Source organism: Labrus mixtus, chromosome 2 (genome assembly GCF_963584025.1).
Source record: "Labrus mixtus chromosome 2, fLabMix1.1, whole genome shotgun sequence".
Classification (NCBI taxonomy): domain Eukaryota; kingdom Metazoa; phylum Chordata; class Actinopteri; order Labriformes; family Labridae; genus Labrus; species Labrus mixtus.
The window spans coordinates 15,014,836-15,035,791 of record NC_083613.1 but is presented as its reverse complement, the minus strand read 5'-3'; the positions used below and the strand labels follow the sequence as shown (position 1 = coordinate 15,035,791).

The following is a 20,956-nucleotide window of genomic DNA, read 5'->3' as shown; positions in this document are numbered from 1 at the left end:
AACAGCCACATTTTTTCACTATTTCACTATTATCTTGGTGGGGGGATGGGGAGGAATTTTTTCATTGCAATTGGTGCAGGACCATAGACTGTCTTCACATGATTGGTATGATCTTCGTGCACATAGTTAAACTAAACTAATGTGTTCTGTTCTCCAGTTTGATCTTTTCCGCTATTTTTAGTGTACTGTAAATCTGTCAAACTACACGTAGCATTGATATAAAGGCAAATATTCTCATTAAAGCGCCTTATAGCGGATTCTGTTTCTTCGTTTGCCACTTCTGCATCGTTCTTTTAATACCATGTCTTGAATAGACACCCCCTGCCCCCCAGTCCTTTCCAACAGGTACACGTCTCCTGCTGCGAGGTGTATGTGTGAACAACCCGATCAGGAGGATTTCAGGGGAGGTTCTCCCAACATTCTCATAATATTATGTGCATATGTGAAAACGGCTTGAGACTCAATTAACACATTTTCCAACCAACTCACATTTTCTTTAATATGTAAATTGCTAAATAAACAAATAAAAAAAAATAGTTGTGATCAGTAATTTACACTTTTGGCTACGTCTTCCTTTTTTCCTGAAGTTCAAATGTTATTAATACAGTTCAGTAACAAACACTTTACACTTTACTCTGTTGCAGCATGAACTTAAAGGAAGAATGTGCGACATATTAATAAAGCAGAAATCAAGTATTACCTCTGTAAATGTCTCTCTGAGTCATGACTGTCTACAGTGAGTGAGATGCTCGAGTCCCTCCAGCTGAACTGTTGTCGGAGCCGTGTTTACATGGACGGAAAGGCCGGCTCCTTCCCTTGTGTATAAAAACTGTTTTAGTCAAGGACTTGAGAGAAGAAGAAGAACATACTCACTGATTATTTGGATGTCACATAGGCGTTTTTAGATCACGCTAATTCCGTGTAAATGTATGTGCAATGTGAATCTATGAGCTAACTAAAGAGTGCTAACATTAGCCTGCTAACTCAACAATGCAGGCCACAGGTGATTGCAGCTCGAGCCAAGGACTATTTATTACACGAGTGGAGGGGGGCTGGAGGTCTGCCGCTGGGGGAGAGCGGAGGTTTCAGTCCGGCAGAGTTGTTGTTTGGTTTCATGCTGATGCTCAAGAGCGACATCTACCGGATAAAAAAGTCGCACATTCATCTTTTAATTTAACACACACCTGATCTGAATTGGACAGTTGATTAATTACAAAAAGAAAACATCATGCAAGTACAGGAGGGAAAACTCCCCAATCTCTGTCAGCATACGGTACATTCAAACTGCTGATACAAGCTGTCATAAAACAGGAAACAGGCTACATAAAGGTAGATTAACATCGAGTAAGATCTCATCTTAAAAAAATAAGCAGCACAAACCAGAGAGAACTTATTTTTTCTCATCAGTCAAACATTCACACACTGAAGTGTTTTTGGTGACATGTTTGTTTTAAGATATGTGAATATTAGCATGCTTTTTGAATACTATGTGATTTCAACAGCTCAAGTCTACAGTGTGCTCAATGTATATCAGAAAATAAATTGCTGTACAGTGTTTGGGAAAGTGCTCCTGAAGGTCAGAAGTATAGAGGGGACAGCGTGAGACAAAGCATTCCTTGGTTGTGCAGCTGTACAGATAAAATCTGTGTTATAGAGGTTATGACTTATTTGTGGTGCAGATCATGATTTTGATTTGACAGTTTGTGTGTTTCTCTGTTTGTGTGTGCTGGTTCACTAAACCTCCACCAACAGAGGCGTCATGGTTGTGTTGATTGGACAGCTGGTGGTGTTTAAGTTTTCTCTCTCAGGAATTTTGTTGTTGAAAAACACAGTATTATATTCATTAATTTCTAACAAATGTGTTCAAATACCACAATAGCATAATAAAGCACCACAGAACCCTTATTCCCTGATCAAAGAGGTTTCACTTTCCTTGGTCTTTGCTGCCCCGCGCTGCCCTGAATAACACTGTCTCAGATATGCAGTAAATATATTCATGTATGTACATTATTATAAGTGTGTATCGTTGCATCATATCCTCTTACGCTCGCTGCTTTGCTTTGTGAGAGCGTCTTTCATTGTACCCAGGCACCTCACCCCCTCCAGCATCACGGGAGTCCCATGATGTGGGTCTGAACAGAATGAGAGAGAGAGAGAGATGCAAACAGTGAAAAGACAAAACCTGCTCTTTTTTTTTAGGGTTGACACACAAACACAATTCTTGATATGAGGCTGATAAATAAAACCGTACTCAATACCTATTTTCATACATACTATTTTCAATTTTAAAATAAAACATTTTGCTTTATGTTCCAATGACAGGAGCATTTAAAAATTAGCTGTTTGATGGATGTGTGTTAGTCTGAGTGTTTAGTAAAGGTACTAAATATCCATGAGCTGTAAATGTGTGTGTAGAGGTAGAAGTGGTACATACCAATGACCTTGGCCTGGAATCTGACCTTCAGACTGCTGTCCTTCCTCCCTTTGGTAACCAGGGTGATCTCCTCCTGCAGCACCCCCTCCTGGTGAGCCCTGTACTCACACTGGACTTTCACTCCTAAAGATGGGGAAAGAGAGGGTTCATCAAACTCAACATTTTCATTCTTTGAGTTTTATTTGTGTGTGTTAGAGTCGGTTCCAGCTGATCAGGGACACTGTGATTTAAAAGTGATATCGAGGAACAGATAAATAAGAATAAAGGAGCAGAGAGGGAGGGTTATTTTAATCAGTCACTGTTCATGGTCATCAGAGAAAAGTGCTGACAGAGGAGAGGTGTATTTTCGCCTCCTGTGCTTTAACTGCACTTTGAGACGTTTCATGTATGTGCAGGATATTGTTGACTCAGCACTACAGTAAAACCTTCAGTCCCCTGAGATAAAGTCGGATGCATATTTGATGCACAGGCTTCATTTGGCCTCTTTGGAGGGCTGGATGTGAAGGCTGAGAATAAGTCAAAATCCCACCTTGAATCTGTGTAAAGCTGCTGGTTAACTACCTTTGTCTTTTCTAATGCCAGGCGTCTACAGTATGGTAAAATGTGTATGAGCAAAAATCAGGGCATCACCAACATTCAAAGGAGAAAAAAAGTTACAGAGCTTTAAATCTCGGGAGAATATATGTGTAAATTCATCTTATACTTTAAGATGAAGGAAACGCGCAAACATTGGCATCATATAGTGGTGCTAACTGACCTCTAAGGGGATCCCCTACATTAGGACTCCTTCTCAGATTATCACATGGCGCTTACAGACTCCCATTTGGAGGCAGAATACGTATGTCCCTGTTATGCCTTGCGTGCAGCATCAATGATCAATGATGGGGTGGGGTCGTGGAGTCCCTGATCCGCCATCAATGCAGCTGAACTCCAATCAGAGTATTGGCGACCATTCACTAAACCAGTAATGAGACTGTAAACCTGCCTGTGTTAGCAGAAAACAATAAAGTCTGAAACAGAGGTCTGCTCATGTTTCCTTCTCTGTTTTTTACGAGTGTGTTGTAGTCAGCCCTGTCTTTTGTTTAGTGTCTGATGACGGATACAACAAAGATGCTCATGGATCGACTTGTGAATGAATCAATATGAAAACTGCCACCGTGCAGTCAGGAAATCATTGTGGTAGACCAAGAGTAAGACAACCTGGTGCAGACTTGGTGAAAAGCTCCCTATTTCAACCAGACCATCCATGCACGTATCCACATCAACCTTAAACTTAATTGACCCTTTGTTGGCTTTCTGACTGGTCCGTGGACTCACCAATCAGAGGACCGCCTCTCTTAACAATTGATGCTGGGCTACATTCAGTTAGACAGACTTTAGCCTGGGCTAATTCTTTTCAGTGCGTTGGGGTGAAATTTTTACAATTATTTTAGAGATTTTGAGTTGCCCTTATACACCCTACTTTATCTTTACAAATCAAATCAATAAAAAAATTAAAGTCTTTAAAATCGTGAGGGATTTTTACTTATTTCAAATGGGAAGGAGCCTGGTGACATGAGATTTGGTCTTACCTATTAACAGTATAAGGGCTGGACTTGACAGAGGGTTATTTCCTGGTGAGGGCGGGGCTTAACAAAGGGTCAATTTATCTCTGAAGGGTAATTGATTTTTCGGTAAGGCAAAGAACAAAACATAAAACCAACTGGGCCTGCCCGATATGAAAGAAGTCTGAGATGTGTCCATCCATACGTTGTTCAATATTGTGATGAGGACATAGCGTGATAGTGCAAATGGTTGTAGTTTCAATGCATTTCTTCTGTTCTCCATGTTTTGCACGTATTTGGTTTTGTCACAATGGTTTTTTTTAACTCACCTTCTAATGTCGAGTTTATACGGTGAATCCGGAGGCTGGCAGGTTTCCGAGATGGAGAGCAGGAAGGAAGACAGGAGAGCTCTTTTCCCACTGTGGGGACATCGGGGACAGTGAAGACGATCTCATAACAGTGATGGCTCTTCAGGAAACCAGCCTAGTGAGGGAGAGGGTAGTTGTTATAGTTTCATACTCTGGACAACCCACCGGATCCCCCTTCAGCTTGTGAGGAACCGTTGAGAATCTGCCACACATATACACAACAGACCAAGAGAGCCACAAACACGGACAAACCTTGACCAAGTAGCTGCCATCCTTCTCGAGGACAGCAGTGAGAGAAGAGAGGTTTGAGTGGTCATCTCTCCGTGTTGGGGAGCCGGGGGGCTCATCGTCATCAGGGAAACGCACCCCGCCCGCCTTGGAGGTGGAGTCTATAATGACAAAGAGACGATACACCTTAAATATCCCAACAATTAAGCATGATCCTGATGTAATGAAAATACATTTATAAAAGTCAAAGAAGATATCCTATATAAAAAAAATGGAAATTGGTTAACTAAAAAAGAGCACCAGGTAAACAATAGTTACTTTAACAAAAGATCACTGTCCAACACAAACTATTTTTTCAAAATAAGACACATATTATGAGAATTCAGGGCACTTTCTTTAGTGTCCAGACTGGGTTCAAGGACAAAGAATCACCATGAAGCCTGATATATACTTCTGCATTGAAGGGTCACACGTGCTCAAAACTTGCAGTTTATCATAATATCTCTGATTTTCTTCAGGTGTCAGGGGATGTAAGCATGCGTCATTTTGAAGTTTCTTTAGTTTCTCAAAAGTGCTTTATACATAGTTTGTGTTATTATCACTGCTGTGGTGAAGGCAGACCTGTTGGACATCTTTCCATAATTTTAGGTCATCTAAATCTGTACATTTTCTCCCCTACCTAATGCTGACATGCTGCAGATGAAAACAATCTGCGGGAGCTCAGAAAATGTAGGGTAGGTTACAAAATAATGAAAAGAGAGACTAGAGAGCGGAGAAACATTTAATAAAGACGTCCAGGACATTAATCTCTGTGAGTCCGGACAGAGTCATTTTGTCTTTTTGTTCTTATTTAGTATAATAGTGTTTTGATGCATTACTCTGCGCAAGTAAGTTGCACAGAGCTGTGTGCCTTTATTGTCATTGCTCAGACTTAAAAGAAAAAAAAGAGCAGAGCCATTTGCTGCAGAAAATGAGAACATTTAGCGCCCCTCCCTTTCCTATGACCCATTTGTGAAGCCTTTTCTTCCCCTGATTTGTCCTGCAATTCAATATCTTCTGAACATGAAATCAGGAGGAACACTGCCCCCTGGTGTCTGCAGCAAGACATAACTGTATGAACACCAAACTAGTGAAGGTCAGCACAAACACTCTCAGATAGGTTTTTTACCCTTTATCTTAGTATTTTTAGCTCTAATATTAAATACATCTCGCTATTTTTCAATCTAAAATAATATATATATATATATATATATATATATACATGAAAGATAAGACAATAATGGCGATGGCCAACAGTCCCCATGTGAGTATGGAAAATAACTATTTTACACACACACACACACATGCATGAACACACATTCACACACATGAACACAGCCCGGGCAATCTTACCTTTTCTTCCCGTTGCCATGGTGATGCAGTTAGGAATTTGGATCAGTTAGACGATATCCGAGTGATGTCATCACTGACCTCCTGAGGAAGGGGAGAAACAGAAAGAGCCAACATGACACCTCTGCACAGGATCAGGTGCTCCGGCTTACTTTTGAAGAAAAACTGGAAAGGGTCAACCTGAGTACTAGGCTATACAATCTTTTAAAGGTTTCCAAATCTGGATTTTTCAGTGCTCTTAAGCACTACATGCTTCACACTTTGTCCACAGGGGGGCACCAAATCCACCAAAACTGAAAGTTCCTCACAGTTGGATACAGCAATCCAAGGACAAAATATTACAAGCGGAAAAGACTCAAGGCCATCAGAGCGCTCTAGTTCACACTTTAGAATTACGTAAAGCCTATACTCGTCTAAGGATAGGTAGGAGGGAGAGGGATGATATTTAAATTACAACAGAAGAATGGCTCAACGCGTGCGAAAAACAACACTAAAATACAAATTGATGGACATGGAGGGAGTTTGGGTGGAAAAATCCACTCTGGGAATATGTATAAAACACGATTGAATGAATTTGATCATGAAACCCGTGAAATTAGGGTCTGTTGTGTGAGTCATGAGGAATGAGATGGGAAAACGCTGTCAGCTGTAAATGTCAATCATTTAAAAGTATTCAGAACTCCTGCTGAAGCGGAGTGATACATTTTCCACAGCGAATCGATTGTTAGCCATTCAAGGTAGACTTTCCACAAGCTTCCTGAGTTTGAAACTATCGTAAATGCTCCTGCCTAAAGTTTATAATATCAACCTGAAGAAAAATATGGCTTATTTATAATCTCCTGGATCTAGATCTACTACAAAAAACCTTAGGGTGTCACAACAACATCTCTGATTGGTGAAATCCGCTGTTACCATTGAACTGCGGCTGTAGGCTGCTATCCAAGCCCCCAGGAAGTGTGCTGACCATTGAAGCCCATTTCACATGGTGGCCGAACCAGGTATTACAGTGTCACAAGATGCCATTGGGTCAAATAATACCCCCATATTCCCCCATAAGCTTACATCTGGAAAGAGATGTCTATCTGATTCATTTCTTTGAGGCACATCAACTGCATTCATGTTGTGTCAGACACATCAGAAAAACGAGTTTCCGAGTTGGAAAATGCACGTGAACACAAAAACCCATAAACTCGGGAAGAATTTGATTCCCGACTTGACGTCAAAGCCTACTCGTCATCAACATTGCGGGAAACAGATGTTTTTTTTTTACTTTTAAATTATTAATGTATTGCCTTTTTGCTCCAACATAATTTATAATATGGCATTACCATTGGTTGTTTTTAACAAGAGTGACCTAGAAGTTAGAAAAGTTAACACTGATTCATTCCGACTTTCCAAATTGAAAGCACGGGAACACACTGAGGTCGGAAGAACGACTTCCCAACTCTGAAACCGCGACCACCCGAGGAGCACACGAAAGCAACACAAGTCAGTGATGTTGTTCTGCTATATCCTCACTGCAATGCCTCTCGTCCAATCCGATTGCTAGGTGATGGACATTTAGGCCTAACCAAATGTTTTGCAGACGAGTAAGATGTTAATAACAAAAAATAGGGACAAAACGGTGCCCCCATGCAACAATGGTTAGAATTTACAAAAGATATCTGTATGGAAAACATAATCATCATCTGAGTCTGAGATAAAATGTTTTTAGTTACAAATGCAGGAAATGGTTGATTCATGACTCAATGTAAAATGGGCTGTTTTATTAGGCTATAATTGCATTGTCTACTCCTTGTTTTTCATTACCCATGTTTATGCACAATAGTTAAGTTTAGCACAAAATTAAAATCAGTAAAAATAAAACGTTTCTGAAAAAAATGTCTAAAATATCAACTAATTTTTAAAATGTTCGTCAGTTTGACCTACTTTTACGTTATATATCTATCTATATATCTATGTTCCCTTGAAAATCATTCCCATGGTTTTAGGAGACATAAACATTTTTGGCGAGACCATAATCGCTTCGTCATTGTTAGTGAAGTGATGTTGATTTATGGAGAGCAGGAGAAAAGAAACAGGCCTGATTTTGATTTAATGAGTGTCCCATAACTGTTGGGACATGGAGGAATCAGATATCTACATGCGCCTATGCTCCTTTAAACACAAAACACAGACACACACGCCTTGTTGTCGCGCACCGTGCAGCCTCCCTCCTACAAAACAGACCATCAGTCATCGCTTACAACATCACAGGTGAACGTACCTCTCAGCGAAGATGAGCAGGACGTTTTTCAGTGCAGCTCTACAGCCATCGCAGCAGCGGTGACACGTCGTTAGCTCTCCGTGAACAGAGACAGAAAACACTCTGTCCTTGAGATGCAGCCGCGATGTACAGACAGAGGCGAGGATCAAACATGCTGCGTGCGCGCGCGGGCGTGTGCCTTCAAAGCGGACACGCGCGAGGCAGTTTATGGGACACGGCCCAGCAATGTGGTGAAATGGCTCTTCATTTAGTAGCCTATTCCGGATTTTATAACTCATCTGCAGAGTTATAGTTTGAGGAGATAGTGTAATAAGTGCGCAAAAATCAATCAATCAATCAATCAATCAATCAATCAATCAATCAATCAATCAATCAATCAATCAATCAATCAATCAATCAATCCATCCATCGCTCAATCGATCAACTTGATTTACCGGTGGCATCTTTCAGACTTCAATTGCAGTTCAAAGTCCTGCAGGGGAGAAAAAAAAGTGATTTGACAAAAATAAATCACTTTTTAGATTTTGTTTAAAAATCTCAATATTCTCAGATCCTCTGGAAGTCAGTTTCAACAGCTGAATGCAGCATCACCTAACGTTTATGTTTAGCTCTGTGCAGTGGCGATTCTAGAGTCTGTTGGGGCCCTATAGGCAAAAATCAATTGGGGGGCCCTCCAACCATGTCACTTCTCCTGTCTTAACTTGTGTCGATGCTCACGTTTTTGTAGATTTACATTTTGCATTTAATTCTGAGCTTATTCAAAAAGTTCAGTGGACATGCCAGTGCCTTCTCAGAGGATGGCATCTTGGGCAACTATATCGCCAATGCCTTGACGCCCCATTGATCACAAGGCCCCCATGGCAATTGGCTACTTTTGCCTATTTATAAAACCACATATGGTGATGTCACTGAGGCCACATCCATGTTTTCTACAGTCATGCTCTGAACCCATTGTCCCATATTAAAGGGATCCTTCACCCGTTGAAACATGAATCTGTATTGACATTGGGTCATATATGTAATAGAAATGTGAAATAAATTTTGAAGTTGGTGCCTTCTTGGCCGAGAAAAGGCAGAAATTGTCTTTTTGGCTCAAATCCCAGAATGCACAGCACCGCAGGCCACTCCCACTAAGGTCCTCTAGTTCAGAATCAGAAATACTTTATTAATCCCAGAGGGAAATTCGATCTTTACAGTTTCTCCAAAATATACAATATAGCAGTAGAAATATAGTAATAAAAACATTTACAGACATATTTACTTCAACACGAGGCCATTTCCTCAACAGATTCCGAGATTTCTTCCAGAATTGATCTTGGAAATTCCTGGCAGAAAACAGACTTTATGTCTGTATCCATACAGCTGCTAGCATAGCATAGTGGCCCCGGCGGCCGGCTATTTATATCTTTTTGCCATTATCAGCTTTCTCCATAGAGCCTGTTAGCATAGCTTCCAAGCAATATGGCAGACGTTAAGTTTCGATTCTGGAAGTGAGTTCCCACCCACTGATCTGTGATTGGTCTGTAGCTTCAGTGGTTGAAAATATGAGGAACTAGCTTTGTAGTTTCACCCCGCTAACCGCAACAGCTTCCAGTGATGCAAAAATCGTCATTTTGCATCACTGGAAGCTCCTTTTCAGACTCAGAAATACAGAACTTTCCAGTCTCAGGGGGAAATGAGGGCTGGATGCACAACCATTCAAAAATACTACCAGTTTATACAATGCTTAATGCAAATGGGTGAAGTATCCTGTTGGGTTGATTGCTTTAACTGGTGGGTCGGCTGCTTTGTCAGCCATGTTACCAAGAATCACACTTTGATGTTATTACGTCACCTTTTATTAATTCCTTCTTCACAGCTAACTGGAATAGCATTTTGTCAGCAGCCATGTAATACAACAACCAATTCCCTGCTCTTACATCTTAGATATTAACGTAAAGTAGGTCGCAAAACATAACGCATCACGACAGGAAGTCACGTCATGAATAACAAAATAAGACCTCAACATGTACACTGTTCTTCAAGTGCATACAACATAAATGTTGTATAAAACATATACATATGAACACTGTAAATCAAACTATACATCACATCATGTATATTTATATGTGAATGAGAACATAAAACTCAACATATCCCTTTAAGCGTCAACATCTGCTGCTGAAAAATGGAGCCAAGCGAATGTGTGAAAAACTGCAGTTCCACTGCAGGCTGTCTCATAAAGGTCTGGAATTAATGTACAAATCCATTTGAATAAAAATAAAGAAGAAATAACCATGTTTTCGACCTTGTACAAAAAATATTTTGGTCTTAATTTATGTAGCTCCCACTTGAGTCAGTCATTGTGTTTCCACAAAGTGCGCCGTGGTCCTTCAAGCTGAACAGAATAGATCGACTTAGACAAGAAACCAGACAAATCATTGGGTCAATTTCAAAATATAACACAATATACAGTCTCCCAATCTTATATTCCATCACTTTATCAACATTTTGTCAAAAAACAGGCACTGAATGGACAATGAACCTAAGCAAAAAAAAAAATCAACAAGATGTCTGCATGATTGAAACTGGCTCAAAGTGAGGGTTTTTAAAAATGTTTTATTTTATTATCTTTATTATCTATAAATTCATCATGGTGAACACACTAAAAATACAATATTAACACCCTTTTCGTTCTGTTGTCAATTGAAATGCAATGCGGGTTAATGCATTTTGTTTTAAATTAGTTCAAATTTCAGCCACTAAAAATCTGAACAATTTAACCACATTTTATTTGTGTCCAAATGTTGAAAACAAAACAATTTATAGCCTTCAGTCTGTGGTTATACAGCCATGAGAAGTTAAAATTACAATAAAAGTTATTTGATCTAAATATTGAATGTTATAGCACGAATGTGAAAGTCTTCGAATAATAAAACTATTATTTTAAAAACTGTGATTCGGATGATCAAGATCAACATAATATTTGTCATTTCCTGTTTAAGAAGAAAAAGTAATAAGTTAAGTAAATATTTTCCATCTGCTTTAAAATGTATGACATGTAAAAATCTATGATTTTAAATTTTTAAGCCTTCAGTAAGGCACACACACTTTATACTCGGAAAACAACATTTTTGTTGTAAAATGCATATTTTGCACAGAATATGGATTGATATGGATACAGTAATATTTTGAAGTAGGCTAATTAACAAATAACATTTAGTCTAATCTCTTATAGATATTTATATAGGCTAGCCTATGCTCGTTCTGAGGAACTGCGAAACTCAGTCTACTTTTGAGTTTATCTCAGCACTGATGATGTTTAATTATTCATGACTTACTGAGCTCCATACAGCAGACAAACAAAGGATCAATAAACATAAACTCTAAAACTCACCTTTCTCCCATGGAAGATACAAGTGTTTCAGTTTTTATTGATTTATTATGAAAATCAGCTGAAATGTTCACGGTGTCAGTGAGCAGTCTGACCAAACTGCAGCCTAGACCTCAGCCATCATCAGTGTGTTTGCTGCCATCAGGAAAACGTGATTTTATCATAAAGTGATCATCAACAGATGTTTGTTTTCACTCTGAGTCTCTGAACAAACATCCACAGCTGCAGGAAAACAACTTTTCATGGAGCTCTGATGTGATTTTAATGATGTTAGGAGAGAAATGAGCGTGAAAAGCCGCCGAGCAGAGCCGGTCGGGACGGTGAATGTGTGAGGTTTGGAGGCTCCACAAAGAAAAATGATCGAGCAGCAGAGCTCAACATGACTTCAATATGAAGAGACACAAGTCCCCTATGAGCTCCTTTACTGTCAGCCTTCAGCACGGCTCCTACATTTAGTTAGGACTCTTTTTATCACCGACAGAAAACACAAGTTGACCGCTTTTAACACGGCACAGAGAGACGCGGAGTGAGTTGAGTCTCTACGGTTCTCATGGTGTGTTTAAGAGCAGCCTCGAGAGCAGAGACTCCAACAGTTTATCCACTTCCTGTGAGAGAGACACTCCGAGAAAACTATGGCAGAAGAAGCACCAGCCCCGGCAAAAGTGGCAAAGAAGAAGGCCCCCAAGCCGAAGAAGACCGGCCCCAGCGTCAGCGAGCTCATCGTGAAAGCTGTGTCCGCATCCAAGGAGCGGAGCGGCGTGTCCGTGGCCGCCATCAAGAAGAACCTGGCTGCCGGAGGCTACGATGTGGAGAAGAACAACAGCCGCGTTAAAGTCGCCATCAAAAGCCTGGTGGTCAAGGGGACTCTGATCCAGGTCAAGGGGATCGGAGCCTCCGGCTCGTTCAAGATGAACAAGAAGGCTGAGGAGAAGACGACAAAGAAACCGGCAGCTAAGAAAGCGGCTCCTAAAGTAGTGAAGAAGACCGTAGCTAAGAAACCTGCGGCCAAGAAGCCCAAGGCATCGCCAGCGAAGAAGCCAGCCGCTAAGAAGTCCCTGAAGAAGGCCAACAAACCCGCAGCTGTCAAGAAATCAGCCAAGAGCCCAAAGAAGGCCGTTAAGAGTACCAAGAAGGTTGTGAAAAAGGCCCCCGCAGCCAAGAAAGCCCCCGCAGCCAAGAAGTCCCCCGCTAAGAAGGTCGCCAAACCCAAAGCCAAGAAGGCAGCACCCAAGAAGAAGTGAGCTATCAATCAACGACCCCACTAAAACGGCTCTTTTAAGAGCCACCCACATCAAATATAAGAGTTCATTCCTACATGTCAAATGTATTTATTATTTTATCAGTATATTTAGATCAGATAATTATTCAACTTCAATGTATTCTATACAGATGGAATAAAGTTATTAATTGATCAGTACCAAGAAAAATAATAACTTAATAATTACATTTTAATGTCCATGTGAGAGATCAAATTAAAGTACTCTGTACATGGATTAATGGTAAAGACAGTTTATTCAATTAATGAAGAGGTTGGAGATTAAATGGACTGTAAACCCACCCAAATCATTACCTGGAGAAAAAACAACTGTAGTATAAAAGGCACAAACCAGAGGTCTGGGAACACCTTAACTGTTCACTAATATTTAAATTTCCTTAATTAAAAATCTTCCCAATGCACTAAGCAGAAGTCGACATGGACAGGTGGAATAAGTCAGGATAAAGAGCTTGAACTATAATACCCCTTATTTTTACAAATTTGAAAACAAAAGGAGTATAAATTAAGGCCCATTACAATTTTGATATGTTCCATGGAGCACTAATTAGATAATCAATAGGATATTTCTATAAACAGGATAAAGTAGTTTTAGCTGCTTGGTTAATTTATGTAAACGTCCCGTGTTATTTTACGGATGATGAAAATTGGTGTCAATTATTATAATCAGTGGTTAGTTTTCACTGATAAGACTGGTACTGTGAGTCATAAACACATGATTTGACAACGAAGGATTAGGGCCACGTTAAAGAAAAAAAAAAGATGAATCTTCTAAAGTTATGAGAAGAAAGTCTTAAATTAATACGTTTAATCTTGATTTTTTTTTTTTTTTTTTAACGTGGCCCTAATCCTCCATTACACGACTTAAGTGACTGCTTTGAAAGTCAGTTTATTGATCATTTTTCTCATTTGAACATTTAAAACAAAGCTTGTTAATTTAAAAAAAATAAAAAACATCACCAAAAAAGTAACACATCATTCTTCTGAATACATTACAAATGAAAGCCACTAAGCTTGGCGGAGTACATTATTTGTTGCCTTCTTTGACAGTTTATATTGGACATCCAGAGGGCTATATTAGAGGATGTTTCTATTTTAAGGCTAGTCTTTTCTGCAGAGCAAAGCCCAGTGTGTGCATGCTAGATATTTTCCTCGTGGACCTGAATGTCTGCATTACCTGGTTACAATCAGAAACTTGAGTTTGTAATGGACATTTTCAAGACATGAGAGTGACCCTGTAAAGGATCTACAATTACATCAGTCTGATTAAATGCAGTAAAATAAATTCCCTCCTGAACAAGACAAATATCATAACATATTTTCATTTCATAAGATATTTCAGCTCTTTCTGAAGGAAGTGGGTGGTCCTTAGAAGGACCTTTGGGTGTTGTTGACTGATTGATCAGCAGGTTTACTTGGAGCTGGTGTACTTAGTAACGGCCTTAGTGCCCTCAGACACGGCGTGCTTAGCCAGCTCTCCGGGTAGCAGCAGACGGACAGCGGTCTGGATCTCCCTGGAGGTGATGGTGGAGCGCTTGTTGTAGTGAGCCAGACGGGAGGCCTCCCCGGCGATACGCTCAAAGATGTCACTCACAAAGGAGTTCATAATACCCATAGCCTTGGAGGAGATCCCGGTGTCGGGGTGGACCTGCTTCAGGACTTTGTACACGTAGATGGCATAGCTCTCCTTCCTGGACTTTCTCCTCTTCTTGCCGGTCTTGCTAACGGTCTTCGTCACGGCTTTCTTGGAGCCCTTCTTGGGCGCTTTCACTGGATCAGGCATGGTTGATTTCGAGTATCAAACAAAGACAAGTAGGGATCTGGTTGTCTGGTCGCTGCTTATATAGGGTCTTAATGCAAATTACATGTGCTGTTGCCCACAAATGACATGTGCTGTTGCTCGCACAGGATTGGCTGAGATTGGAGCGCGTGAGGCTGAGTAGCAGTGGGGGAAGGAAGGCTGAGTCCTACTCAACAGCATAGACATTACATGGAGTCTGGACCCTTTGAAAATATATAACTTTGGGCCATAACAACACAGAGAAAGGCATAAGTGACCCTCAAAGAGCTTTAAGTGACTTCAACTGGTGGGTCGGCTGCTTCGTCAGCCATGTTACCAAGAGTCACACTTTGACATTATCACGTCACCTTTTATTAATTTCTTCTTAGACTTAGACTTTCTTTATTGTAATTCAAACTTGTACTTTACAGTGCAGATAAGAACGAAATTTCGTTGCATTCACAGCTAACTAGAATAGCATTTCGTCAGCAGCCATGGAATACAACCATAGACTGTAAATATTACTGGACGAACCCTGACCCGTCTGTTACATAGGCAGCAAATGAGTCCAATCGAGGGCCGCATCCATATTGGATTTGCAGTCTCAACCTAACTTCGGATCAACCTAGTGACAGCAGTAAGGTGGGACTTAACTCCGCCCATTCAGCTCAACGTTAACAGTCCACTTCACAGCACAGCTAACGGCTAGGCTGCTTTCATCCCCTACTGCTTTCCTGCTCGTCCTTAGTTGTCTCTACAAACAATAAGTTAACATTTAACTTTTCTACAACACAGTTAAAACGAATTATCTTCAACCCAAATATTTAATTAAAGTCTTAAAACTACACTTATATATACAAAATATACATCTATGGTTATTAGTTATTTGTCAGAGCAGTAACTAGACTTTGTCAGTGTTAGCAGAGCAATACATTAGCAAAGTTTTATCCATAGACTAAATAAATCTGTGAGACATCCAGAAGAAATCAATATTACAAAGCATACAGTTCATGTTACTGTTCTGACAAAAAGAGGAATGTGTGTGTCTCCCCTTGAATACAACAACCAATCTCCCGCTCTTACATCGTAACGTAAAGTAGGTCGCAAAACATAACGCATCACAACAGGAAGTCACGTCATGAATAACAAAATAAGACCTCAACATGTACACTGTTCTTCAAGTGCATACAACATCAATGTTGTATAAAACATATACATATGAACACTGTAAGTCAAACTATACATCACATCATGTATATTTATATGTTAATGAGAACATAAAACTCAACATTTATCCTGTGTTACACCCTGAAAATCAAGGATTAATTAGTAAGGAAGTGAGTTTCTACGTGATCTTTTTAACAGGGGTAAATCAAAGATCTATTGTCCAGTTTTCTTTGCTTGTCTGTTGTAAAGTCAAATTCTGTAAACGTACAACTGAGGAAGTGTGATCTTAGCAACTCAACAGTCATAATCATAAAACACAAAATGTGTTACAGACCAACATAACAGGAGGCTGTACATGTGTTCACTGTTAGACATTTTATTGTATGTGTACAGTAACACTGTTACTGTAATTGTTGATTTACAGCATCACTACTGTAATTACTTTTTCAAGTAAAACAGTCTCACTGTAACTGAATGTTACAGTGAGATTGAACATGTTTATATTTACAGTAAAATGTGCTACTAAAATTGTGGATTTGAATAGGTTTATAGATGTACAAACTCTTATTCAGACATAATTCAATCTATCAAAACTCTCTTCTCTAACTCACTGACAAATATTAGACTCTCACTAAAGTAAGTTCTCATAACCACAATAGATAGGAAACAGATGAAAGCAGAAGCAAAATGATTGGTTATTTTAAAAGGTGATGGCAGCAGGGACAAATTAGTTTCTCATTCTCATTGTCCTGGTTTTAGATCTATGGCACAGTTTTCTGTGAAACATAGTGAGCAGCTAATTGAGCACAACTTTCCAGCATGAAGTTCACTTTTCTTGACAATGACTGGTTTTGATCTTTGTTATATGAATGATGATCGAACGCAGATTAAGATTAAAGATTCTATGATGTGTTTCTGATTTCTGTAAATGCTTTCGACTTTTAATCAAAGCTTTGCAATTCATCAATGCATGGCGACAGTAATTAGTTTGATAACATATTACTTAAGAGTTGCACTCTTCACACAGCAGTCTTAAAAGGGTTAAATTTGCCATCTGTCCCAGTGAAAATCATTTGATATGCCAACATTGAAGTAGGCCATTTTATCAGGAGAGATTCTCCCAGGTCTTTTGTTTAATAATCAGCACTGTATACATTTCATTACCGTGTAGCCTTCTGGGTAAATAGCTGTTTTTCCTTTATTTGTTGGACTATTACATTATGTAAATATTTCTACTTCTAGAAGAGCAATTTATTAAATTAGCATTCTGGCTGATGCCAATATATATCATAACAGGCTTATTACATTTTGGATTTATGATGGTTCATGTGATTTCAAGCTATATTTTCAACTCCCCTATTCTTATGTTGGCCTACTTCATTATAATGTTATTAACAGCTGCAGCTAAATTTAGATAAAGCTCACAACTGTCTGTCCCCACCTTCAGCAATCTTATTTACGACCATACGCGTTAGAAACCTGTTATCATGTCTTTAAGAAATCGTTAATAGAGTTTTGATTAAATTGTAATTATGCGGTAAAGGAATTAGCGTCTCTGTTAGAGAGGTGGGTGGCTCTTAAAAGAGCCGTTGTGTTTATTTAAGCCAGTTGTGGGTGTTTACTTCTTGGCAGCCTTCTCGGTCTTCTTGGGCAGCAGGACAGCCTGGATGTTGGGCAGCACGCCGCCCTGAGCGATGGTCACTCCTCCCAGTAGCTTGTTGAGCTCCTCGTCGTTGCGGACAGCCAGCTGCAGGTGACGGGGGATGATACGGGTCTTCTTGTTGTCACGGGCAGCGTTGCCGGCCAACTCCAGGATCTCAGCGGTCAGATACTCCAGCACGGCCGCCAGATAGACGGGGGCACCGGCTCCGACACGCTGGGCGTAGTTTCCTTTACGGAGCAGTCTGTGAACACGACCGACCGGGAACTGAAGTCCAGCCCGGGAGGAGCGGGTCTTTGCCTTTGCTCTGGCTTTGCCGCCGGTTTTACCTCTTCCACTCATTTTCGGATATGCTTTCTTGAGTTAAAGCTCAGAGAAATGATGCTCGATACCGGCTACAACCGGCTTTATAAGCCCACTGAGCGCGCGGTGTCGTTCCACTGGACCAATCAGAAAAGAGGCCTCTAGTGGGGCAGCAGGGGGCGGACCACTTCAAGATTTGGCGGACAGTTTGAACCTTTTTTTCTCCAATAAGCAGCGGAGATTTGAGGCAGGGGCTCGCTCCCCCCCGGCTGGGCTGAGCTCGAGGAGCAGCCCGTCACCAATCAGAGGCCAGAGCTCTGAAGTAGCGTCACAGTTTCACATCAGCTCCTCCGCTTTAAGAGCAGCTCGTCTCCTTATTAATGTGAATCCTGTAAGGCCAATACATCATAAAGGGTAGAATTCCTTTTAACACTTAAGAGCTTCACATTGAAAATGCATTCATGACCTGTTAATTGCTAATCTTAACTGTGACTCATCAACTGTCATGATCATTATTTAACCAACATCTCAGTTCAAACCCTCTGAACTGTACTTTGCTTGTTTCCCCTGCTGAGTCTCTTTCCCTTTCGGTTTCAAATCACTTATTATGAGCCCTTTATTTATAGACTGCTCCCACATGTTTATCTGGGCTCACTCGGTTCTGGGAAATCCCATTGGTTACCTTACCACTTACCCTCCACTCCCTCAGCATTTACAAGAAATAGCAGCAGTTCTTTCAAGAGCCACAAGATACTGTGGACTGGGTCACCTATTAAAGGCAAATAGAAAAGCATGTTCCAATGTTTCCACAGTAAGAGTTTATTGTATTCAACGTCATTAATGCATCTTGGTTAGCAGTGACTTAATGTATTCAATAAAAATATCAGTGTTTTCCATACATTTTATTTCATACTCAAATTTAGGAGTTGTGATTTCAGTTTGGAAAATTGGAATGTAGTAACAACAGCACAAATGTGTTGATGCGACGAAGAAGATCAGTGAAATGTAACTGTTAAAGTTGGTGAAGTAAGGTGAAATATGTGAATTCATTAAAAGTATGTTAACATTCACAAAATATATTTTGCCCCCCAGATGATGACGATTATGACATCCTTGAACAGGTGTTCATGTGCATGGGCGGTTTAGGCAGGGGCCGACAGGGGCCAGTGCCCCTGTAACACTAAGCTTGGTCCCACCTGTGGCGACGCCTCCAAAAGGAAGAGCCTCCCTAATAACACAGTATTGACTCAACAACTGGACTCACAATCTAGTATTAAAAAGTGTTACTGAAACAAAATCATGGTAATTTATGTTGTGTTATTTCATTATGTGCGCTATTATTTGGCATAATAGCATATATATATTTTTTTGATCATCTTTGTCTATTTTTGTTCCCCTCTGACAAAACAGCTGGCCCCAGTTTGGCCCCCTCAGTAAAAGTGGTCTAGAACCGCCACTGTTCATGTGCATTTCACAACTCGGAAACTCGTTTTTCTCCGATGTGTCCGACACTATTTGAATGCACCATCGCTCCCCCGGGCGGGGCTGAGCGCTGTGCCAGCTCGAGGAGCAGCCCGTCACCAATCAGAGGCCAGAGCTCTGAAGCAGCGTCACAGTTTCACATCAGCTCCTCCGCTTTAAGAGCAGCTCGTCTCCGCTGGTTTCATTACACTTTTTCTCCCACTCAGAGAAAGAAGAGAAGATGGCAAGAACCAAGCAGACCGCTCGTAAGTCCACCGGAGGCAAAGCCCCCAGGAAGCAGCTGGCCACCAAGGCTGCCCGTAAGAGCGCCCCGGCCACCGGCGGCGTGAAGAAACCTCATCGTTACAGGCCCGGTACCGTGGCTCTCAGAGAGATCCGTCGCTACCAGAAATCCACCGAGCTGCTCATCCGCAAGCTGCCCTTCCAGCGTTTGGTACGTGAGATCGCTCAGGACTTCAAGACCGACCTGCGTTTCCAGAGCTCCGCCGTCATGGCTCTGCAGGAGGCCAGCGAGGCTTACCTGGTCGGTCTCTTCGAGGACACCAACCTGTGCGCCATCCACGCCAAGAGGGTCACAATCATGCCCAAAGACATCCAGCTGGCCAGAAGGATCCGCGGAGAGAGAGCTTAAACTATCTGCTCCTCAAACAACATCCACAACGGCTCTTTTAAGAGCCACCTACCTCACACTAAAGAGCTCTATCCTACACTTGCCTACATTTTTTTTAATTGACACTAAACATAAACTAAATGTATGAGTTCATACATTTGCGCTTAAAGGGATACTTTATCCATTTGCATTAAGCTTTGTATCATTAGAAACCTGGTAGTATTTTTGAATGATTGTACAACCCTCCCTCATTTTCCCCTGAGACGGGAAAATCTCAAATGTATTTCTAAGTCTGAAAAGGAGCTTCCAGTGACGCGAAATGACGATTTTTGCTTCACTGGAAGCTGTTGCGTTTAGCGGGGTGAAACTAAAACGCCAGTTCCTCATATTTTCGACCACTGAAGCTACAGACCAATCACAGATCAGTTGATGGGAACTCACTCCCAGAATCTAAATGTAACGTCCGCAATATATATATAAATCCGTGAAAATATAAACATAGCAGCGAAACGGCTGCTGCGGAGAGGCTGCTGATGCTGGACACGAGACCTGCTTGTAGCAACCGTCTCGCGGCAGCCGCTGCCAGCTCAACAGCTGAGACATAAGGTCTGCGGTGGTGAGGAGCCTGAGCTGGGGCGGACTGGTAGTTTCGGTGCTCTCACTGTTTGACACTTTCTGCCTTTTCTCGGCCAAGAAGGCACCAACTTCAAATTGTATTTCACATTTCTACTACATATATGACCCAATGTCAATACAGAGTCATGTTTCAACGGGTGAAGTATCCCTTTAATATCCTATAAAACTCTATCATTTTTTTTATTAACTCTTAATTAATTAATTAACACCAAATAGCATGCAGACTATTTGAAAGCTAAATCCAATTCAACTCTCAGCCATTTCAAAAATGAAATTTAGAAAATGAAGATAAATAAAGAACACTAATGATGGACCCAAACGGACGCCCCTAACAGGGTCATGATATAAAAACACAAGGATACCCAAATAAATGTGTAATGCATTGGTCCATTTTTAGTTCATATTTGATATATATATATGTTATTTTTATCTTGACAGTATAG

At 40.7% G+C, this 20,956-nt stretch overlaps 5 protein-coding genes across 5 annotated transcripts; 2 read left to right on the top strand and 3 right to left on the bottom strand.

Moving 5' to 3' along the window:
- Window positions 1-225: 225 nt before the first annotated feature.
- On the bottom strand, window positions 226-8,399 carry LOC132986050 (adipose-secreted signaling protein-like). The gene is made up of 6 exons (XM_061052941.1): window positions 8,230-8,399; window positions 5,967-6,047; window positions 4,599-4,735; window positions 4,308-4,461; window positions 2,435-2,557; window positions 226-2,132 (listed from the first exon to the last, which is right to left on the bottom strand). Exons 2-6 carry the CDS (start codon window positions 5,983-5,985, stop codon window positions 2,032-2,034), a joined length of 534 nt encoding a protein of 177 aa, XP_060908924.1. The 5' UTR covers window positions 5,986-6,047; window positions 8,230-8,399; the 3' UTR covers window positions 226-2,031.
- Window positions 8,400-12,170: 3,771 nt separating this feature from the next.
- LOC132985763 (histone H1-like) lies at window positions 12,171-13,028 on the top strand. Its single transcript, XM_061052920.1, has one exon. The coding sequence runs from the start codon at window positions 12,235-12,237 to the stop codon at window positions 12,841-12,843; it is 609 nt and encodes a 202-aa protein (XP_060908903.1). The 5' UTR covers window positions 12,171-12,234; the 3' UTR covers window positions 12,844-13,028.
- A 1,244-nt stretch (window positions 13,029-14,272) lies between these two features.
- LOC132985747 (histone H2B 1.2-like) lies at window positions 14,273-14,702 on the bottom strand. Its single transcript, XM_061052919.1, has one exon. It carries the CDS (start codon window positions 14,656-14,658, stop codon window positions 14,287-14,289), a length of 372 nt encoding a protein of 123 aa, XP_060908902.1. The 5' UTR covers window positions 14,659-14,702; the 3' UTR covers window positions 14,273-14,286.
- A 2,675-nt stretch (window positions 14,703-17,377) lies between these two features.
- LOC132986163 (histone H2A) lies at window positions 17,378-17,929 on the bottom strand. Its single transcript, XM_061052948.1, has one exon. It carries the CDS (start codon window positions 17,822-17,824, stop codon window positions 17,441-17,443), a length of 384 nt encoding a protein of 127 aa, XP_060908931.1. The 5' UTR covers window positions 17,825-17,929; the 3' UTR covers window positions 17,378-17,440.
- Window positions 17,930-19,380: 1,451 nt separating this feature from the next.
- Window positions 19,381-19,993, top strand: LOC132986082 (histone H3). The gene has a single exon (XM_061052943.1). It carries the CDS (start codon window positions 19,488-19,490, stop codon window positions 19,896-19,898), a length of 411 nt encoding a protein of 136 aa, XP_060908926.1. The 5' UTR covers window positions 19,381-19,487; the 3' UTR covers window positions 19,899-19,993.
- The last annotated feature ends 963 nt before the right edge of the window (window positions 19,994-20,956 follow it).

Excerpts from the sequence above, each read along its gene's own strand:
- LOC132986050 (XM_061052941.1), bottom strand. Across the intron at positions 2,558-4,307 it reads TATAAACTCGACATTAGAAG|GAGTGAAAGTCCAGTGTGAG; the intron begins GTGAGTTAAAAA and ends CCCCATCTTTAG. Across the intron at positions 2,133-2,434 it reads ATTCCAGGCCAAGGTCATTG|ACCCACATCATGGGACTCCC; the intron begins GTATGTACCACT and ends CATTCTGTTCAG.
- LOC132985763 (XM_061052920.1), top strand. The coding sequence starts at position 12,235 with ATGGCAGAAGAAGCACCAGCCCCGGCAAAAGTGGCAAAGAAGAAGGCC.
- LOC132985747 (XM_061052919.1), bottom strand. The coding sequence starts at position 14,658 with ATGCCTGATCCAGTGAAAGCGCCCAAGAAGGGCTCCAAGAAAGCCGTG.
- LOC132986163 (XM_061052948.1), bottom strand. The coding sequence starts at position 17,824 with ATGAGTGGAAGAGGTAAAACCGGCGGCAAAGCCAGAGCAAAGGCAAAG.
- LOC132986082 (XM_061052943.1), top strand. The coding sequence starts at position 19,488 with ATGGCAAGAACCAAGCAGACCGCTCGTAAGTCCACCGGAGGCAAAGCC.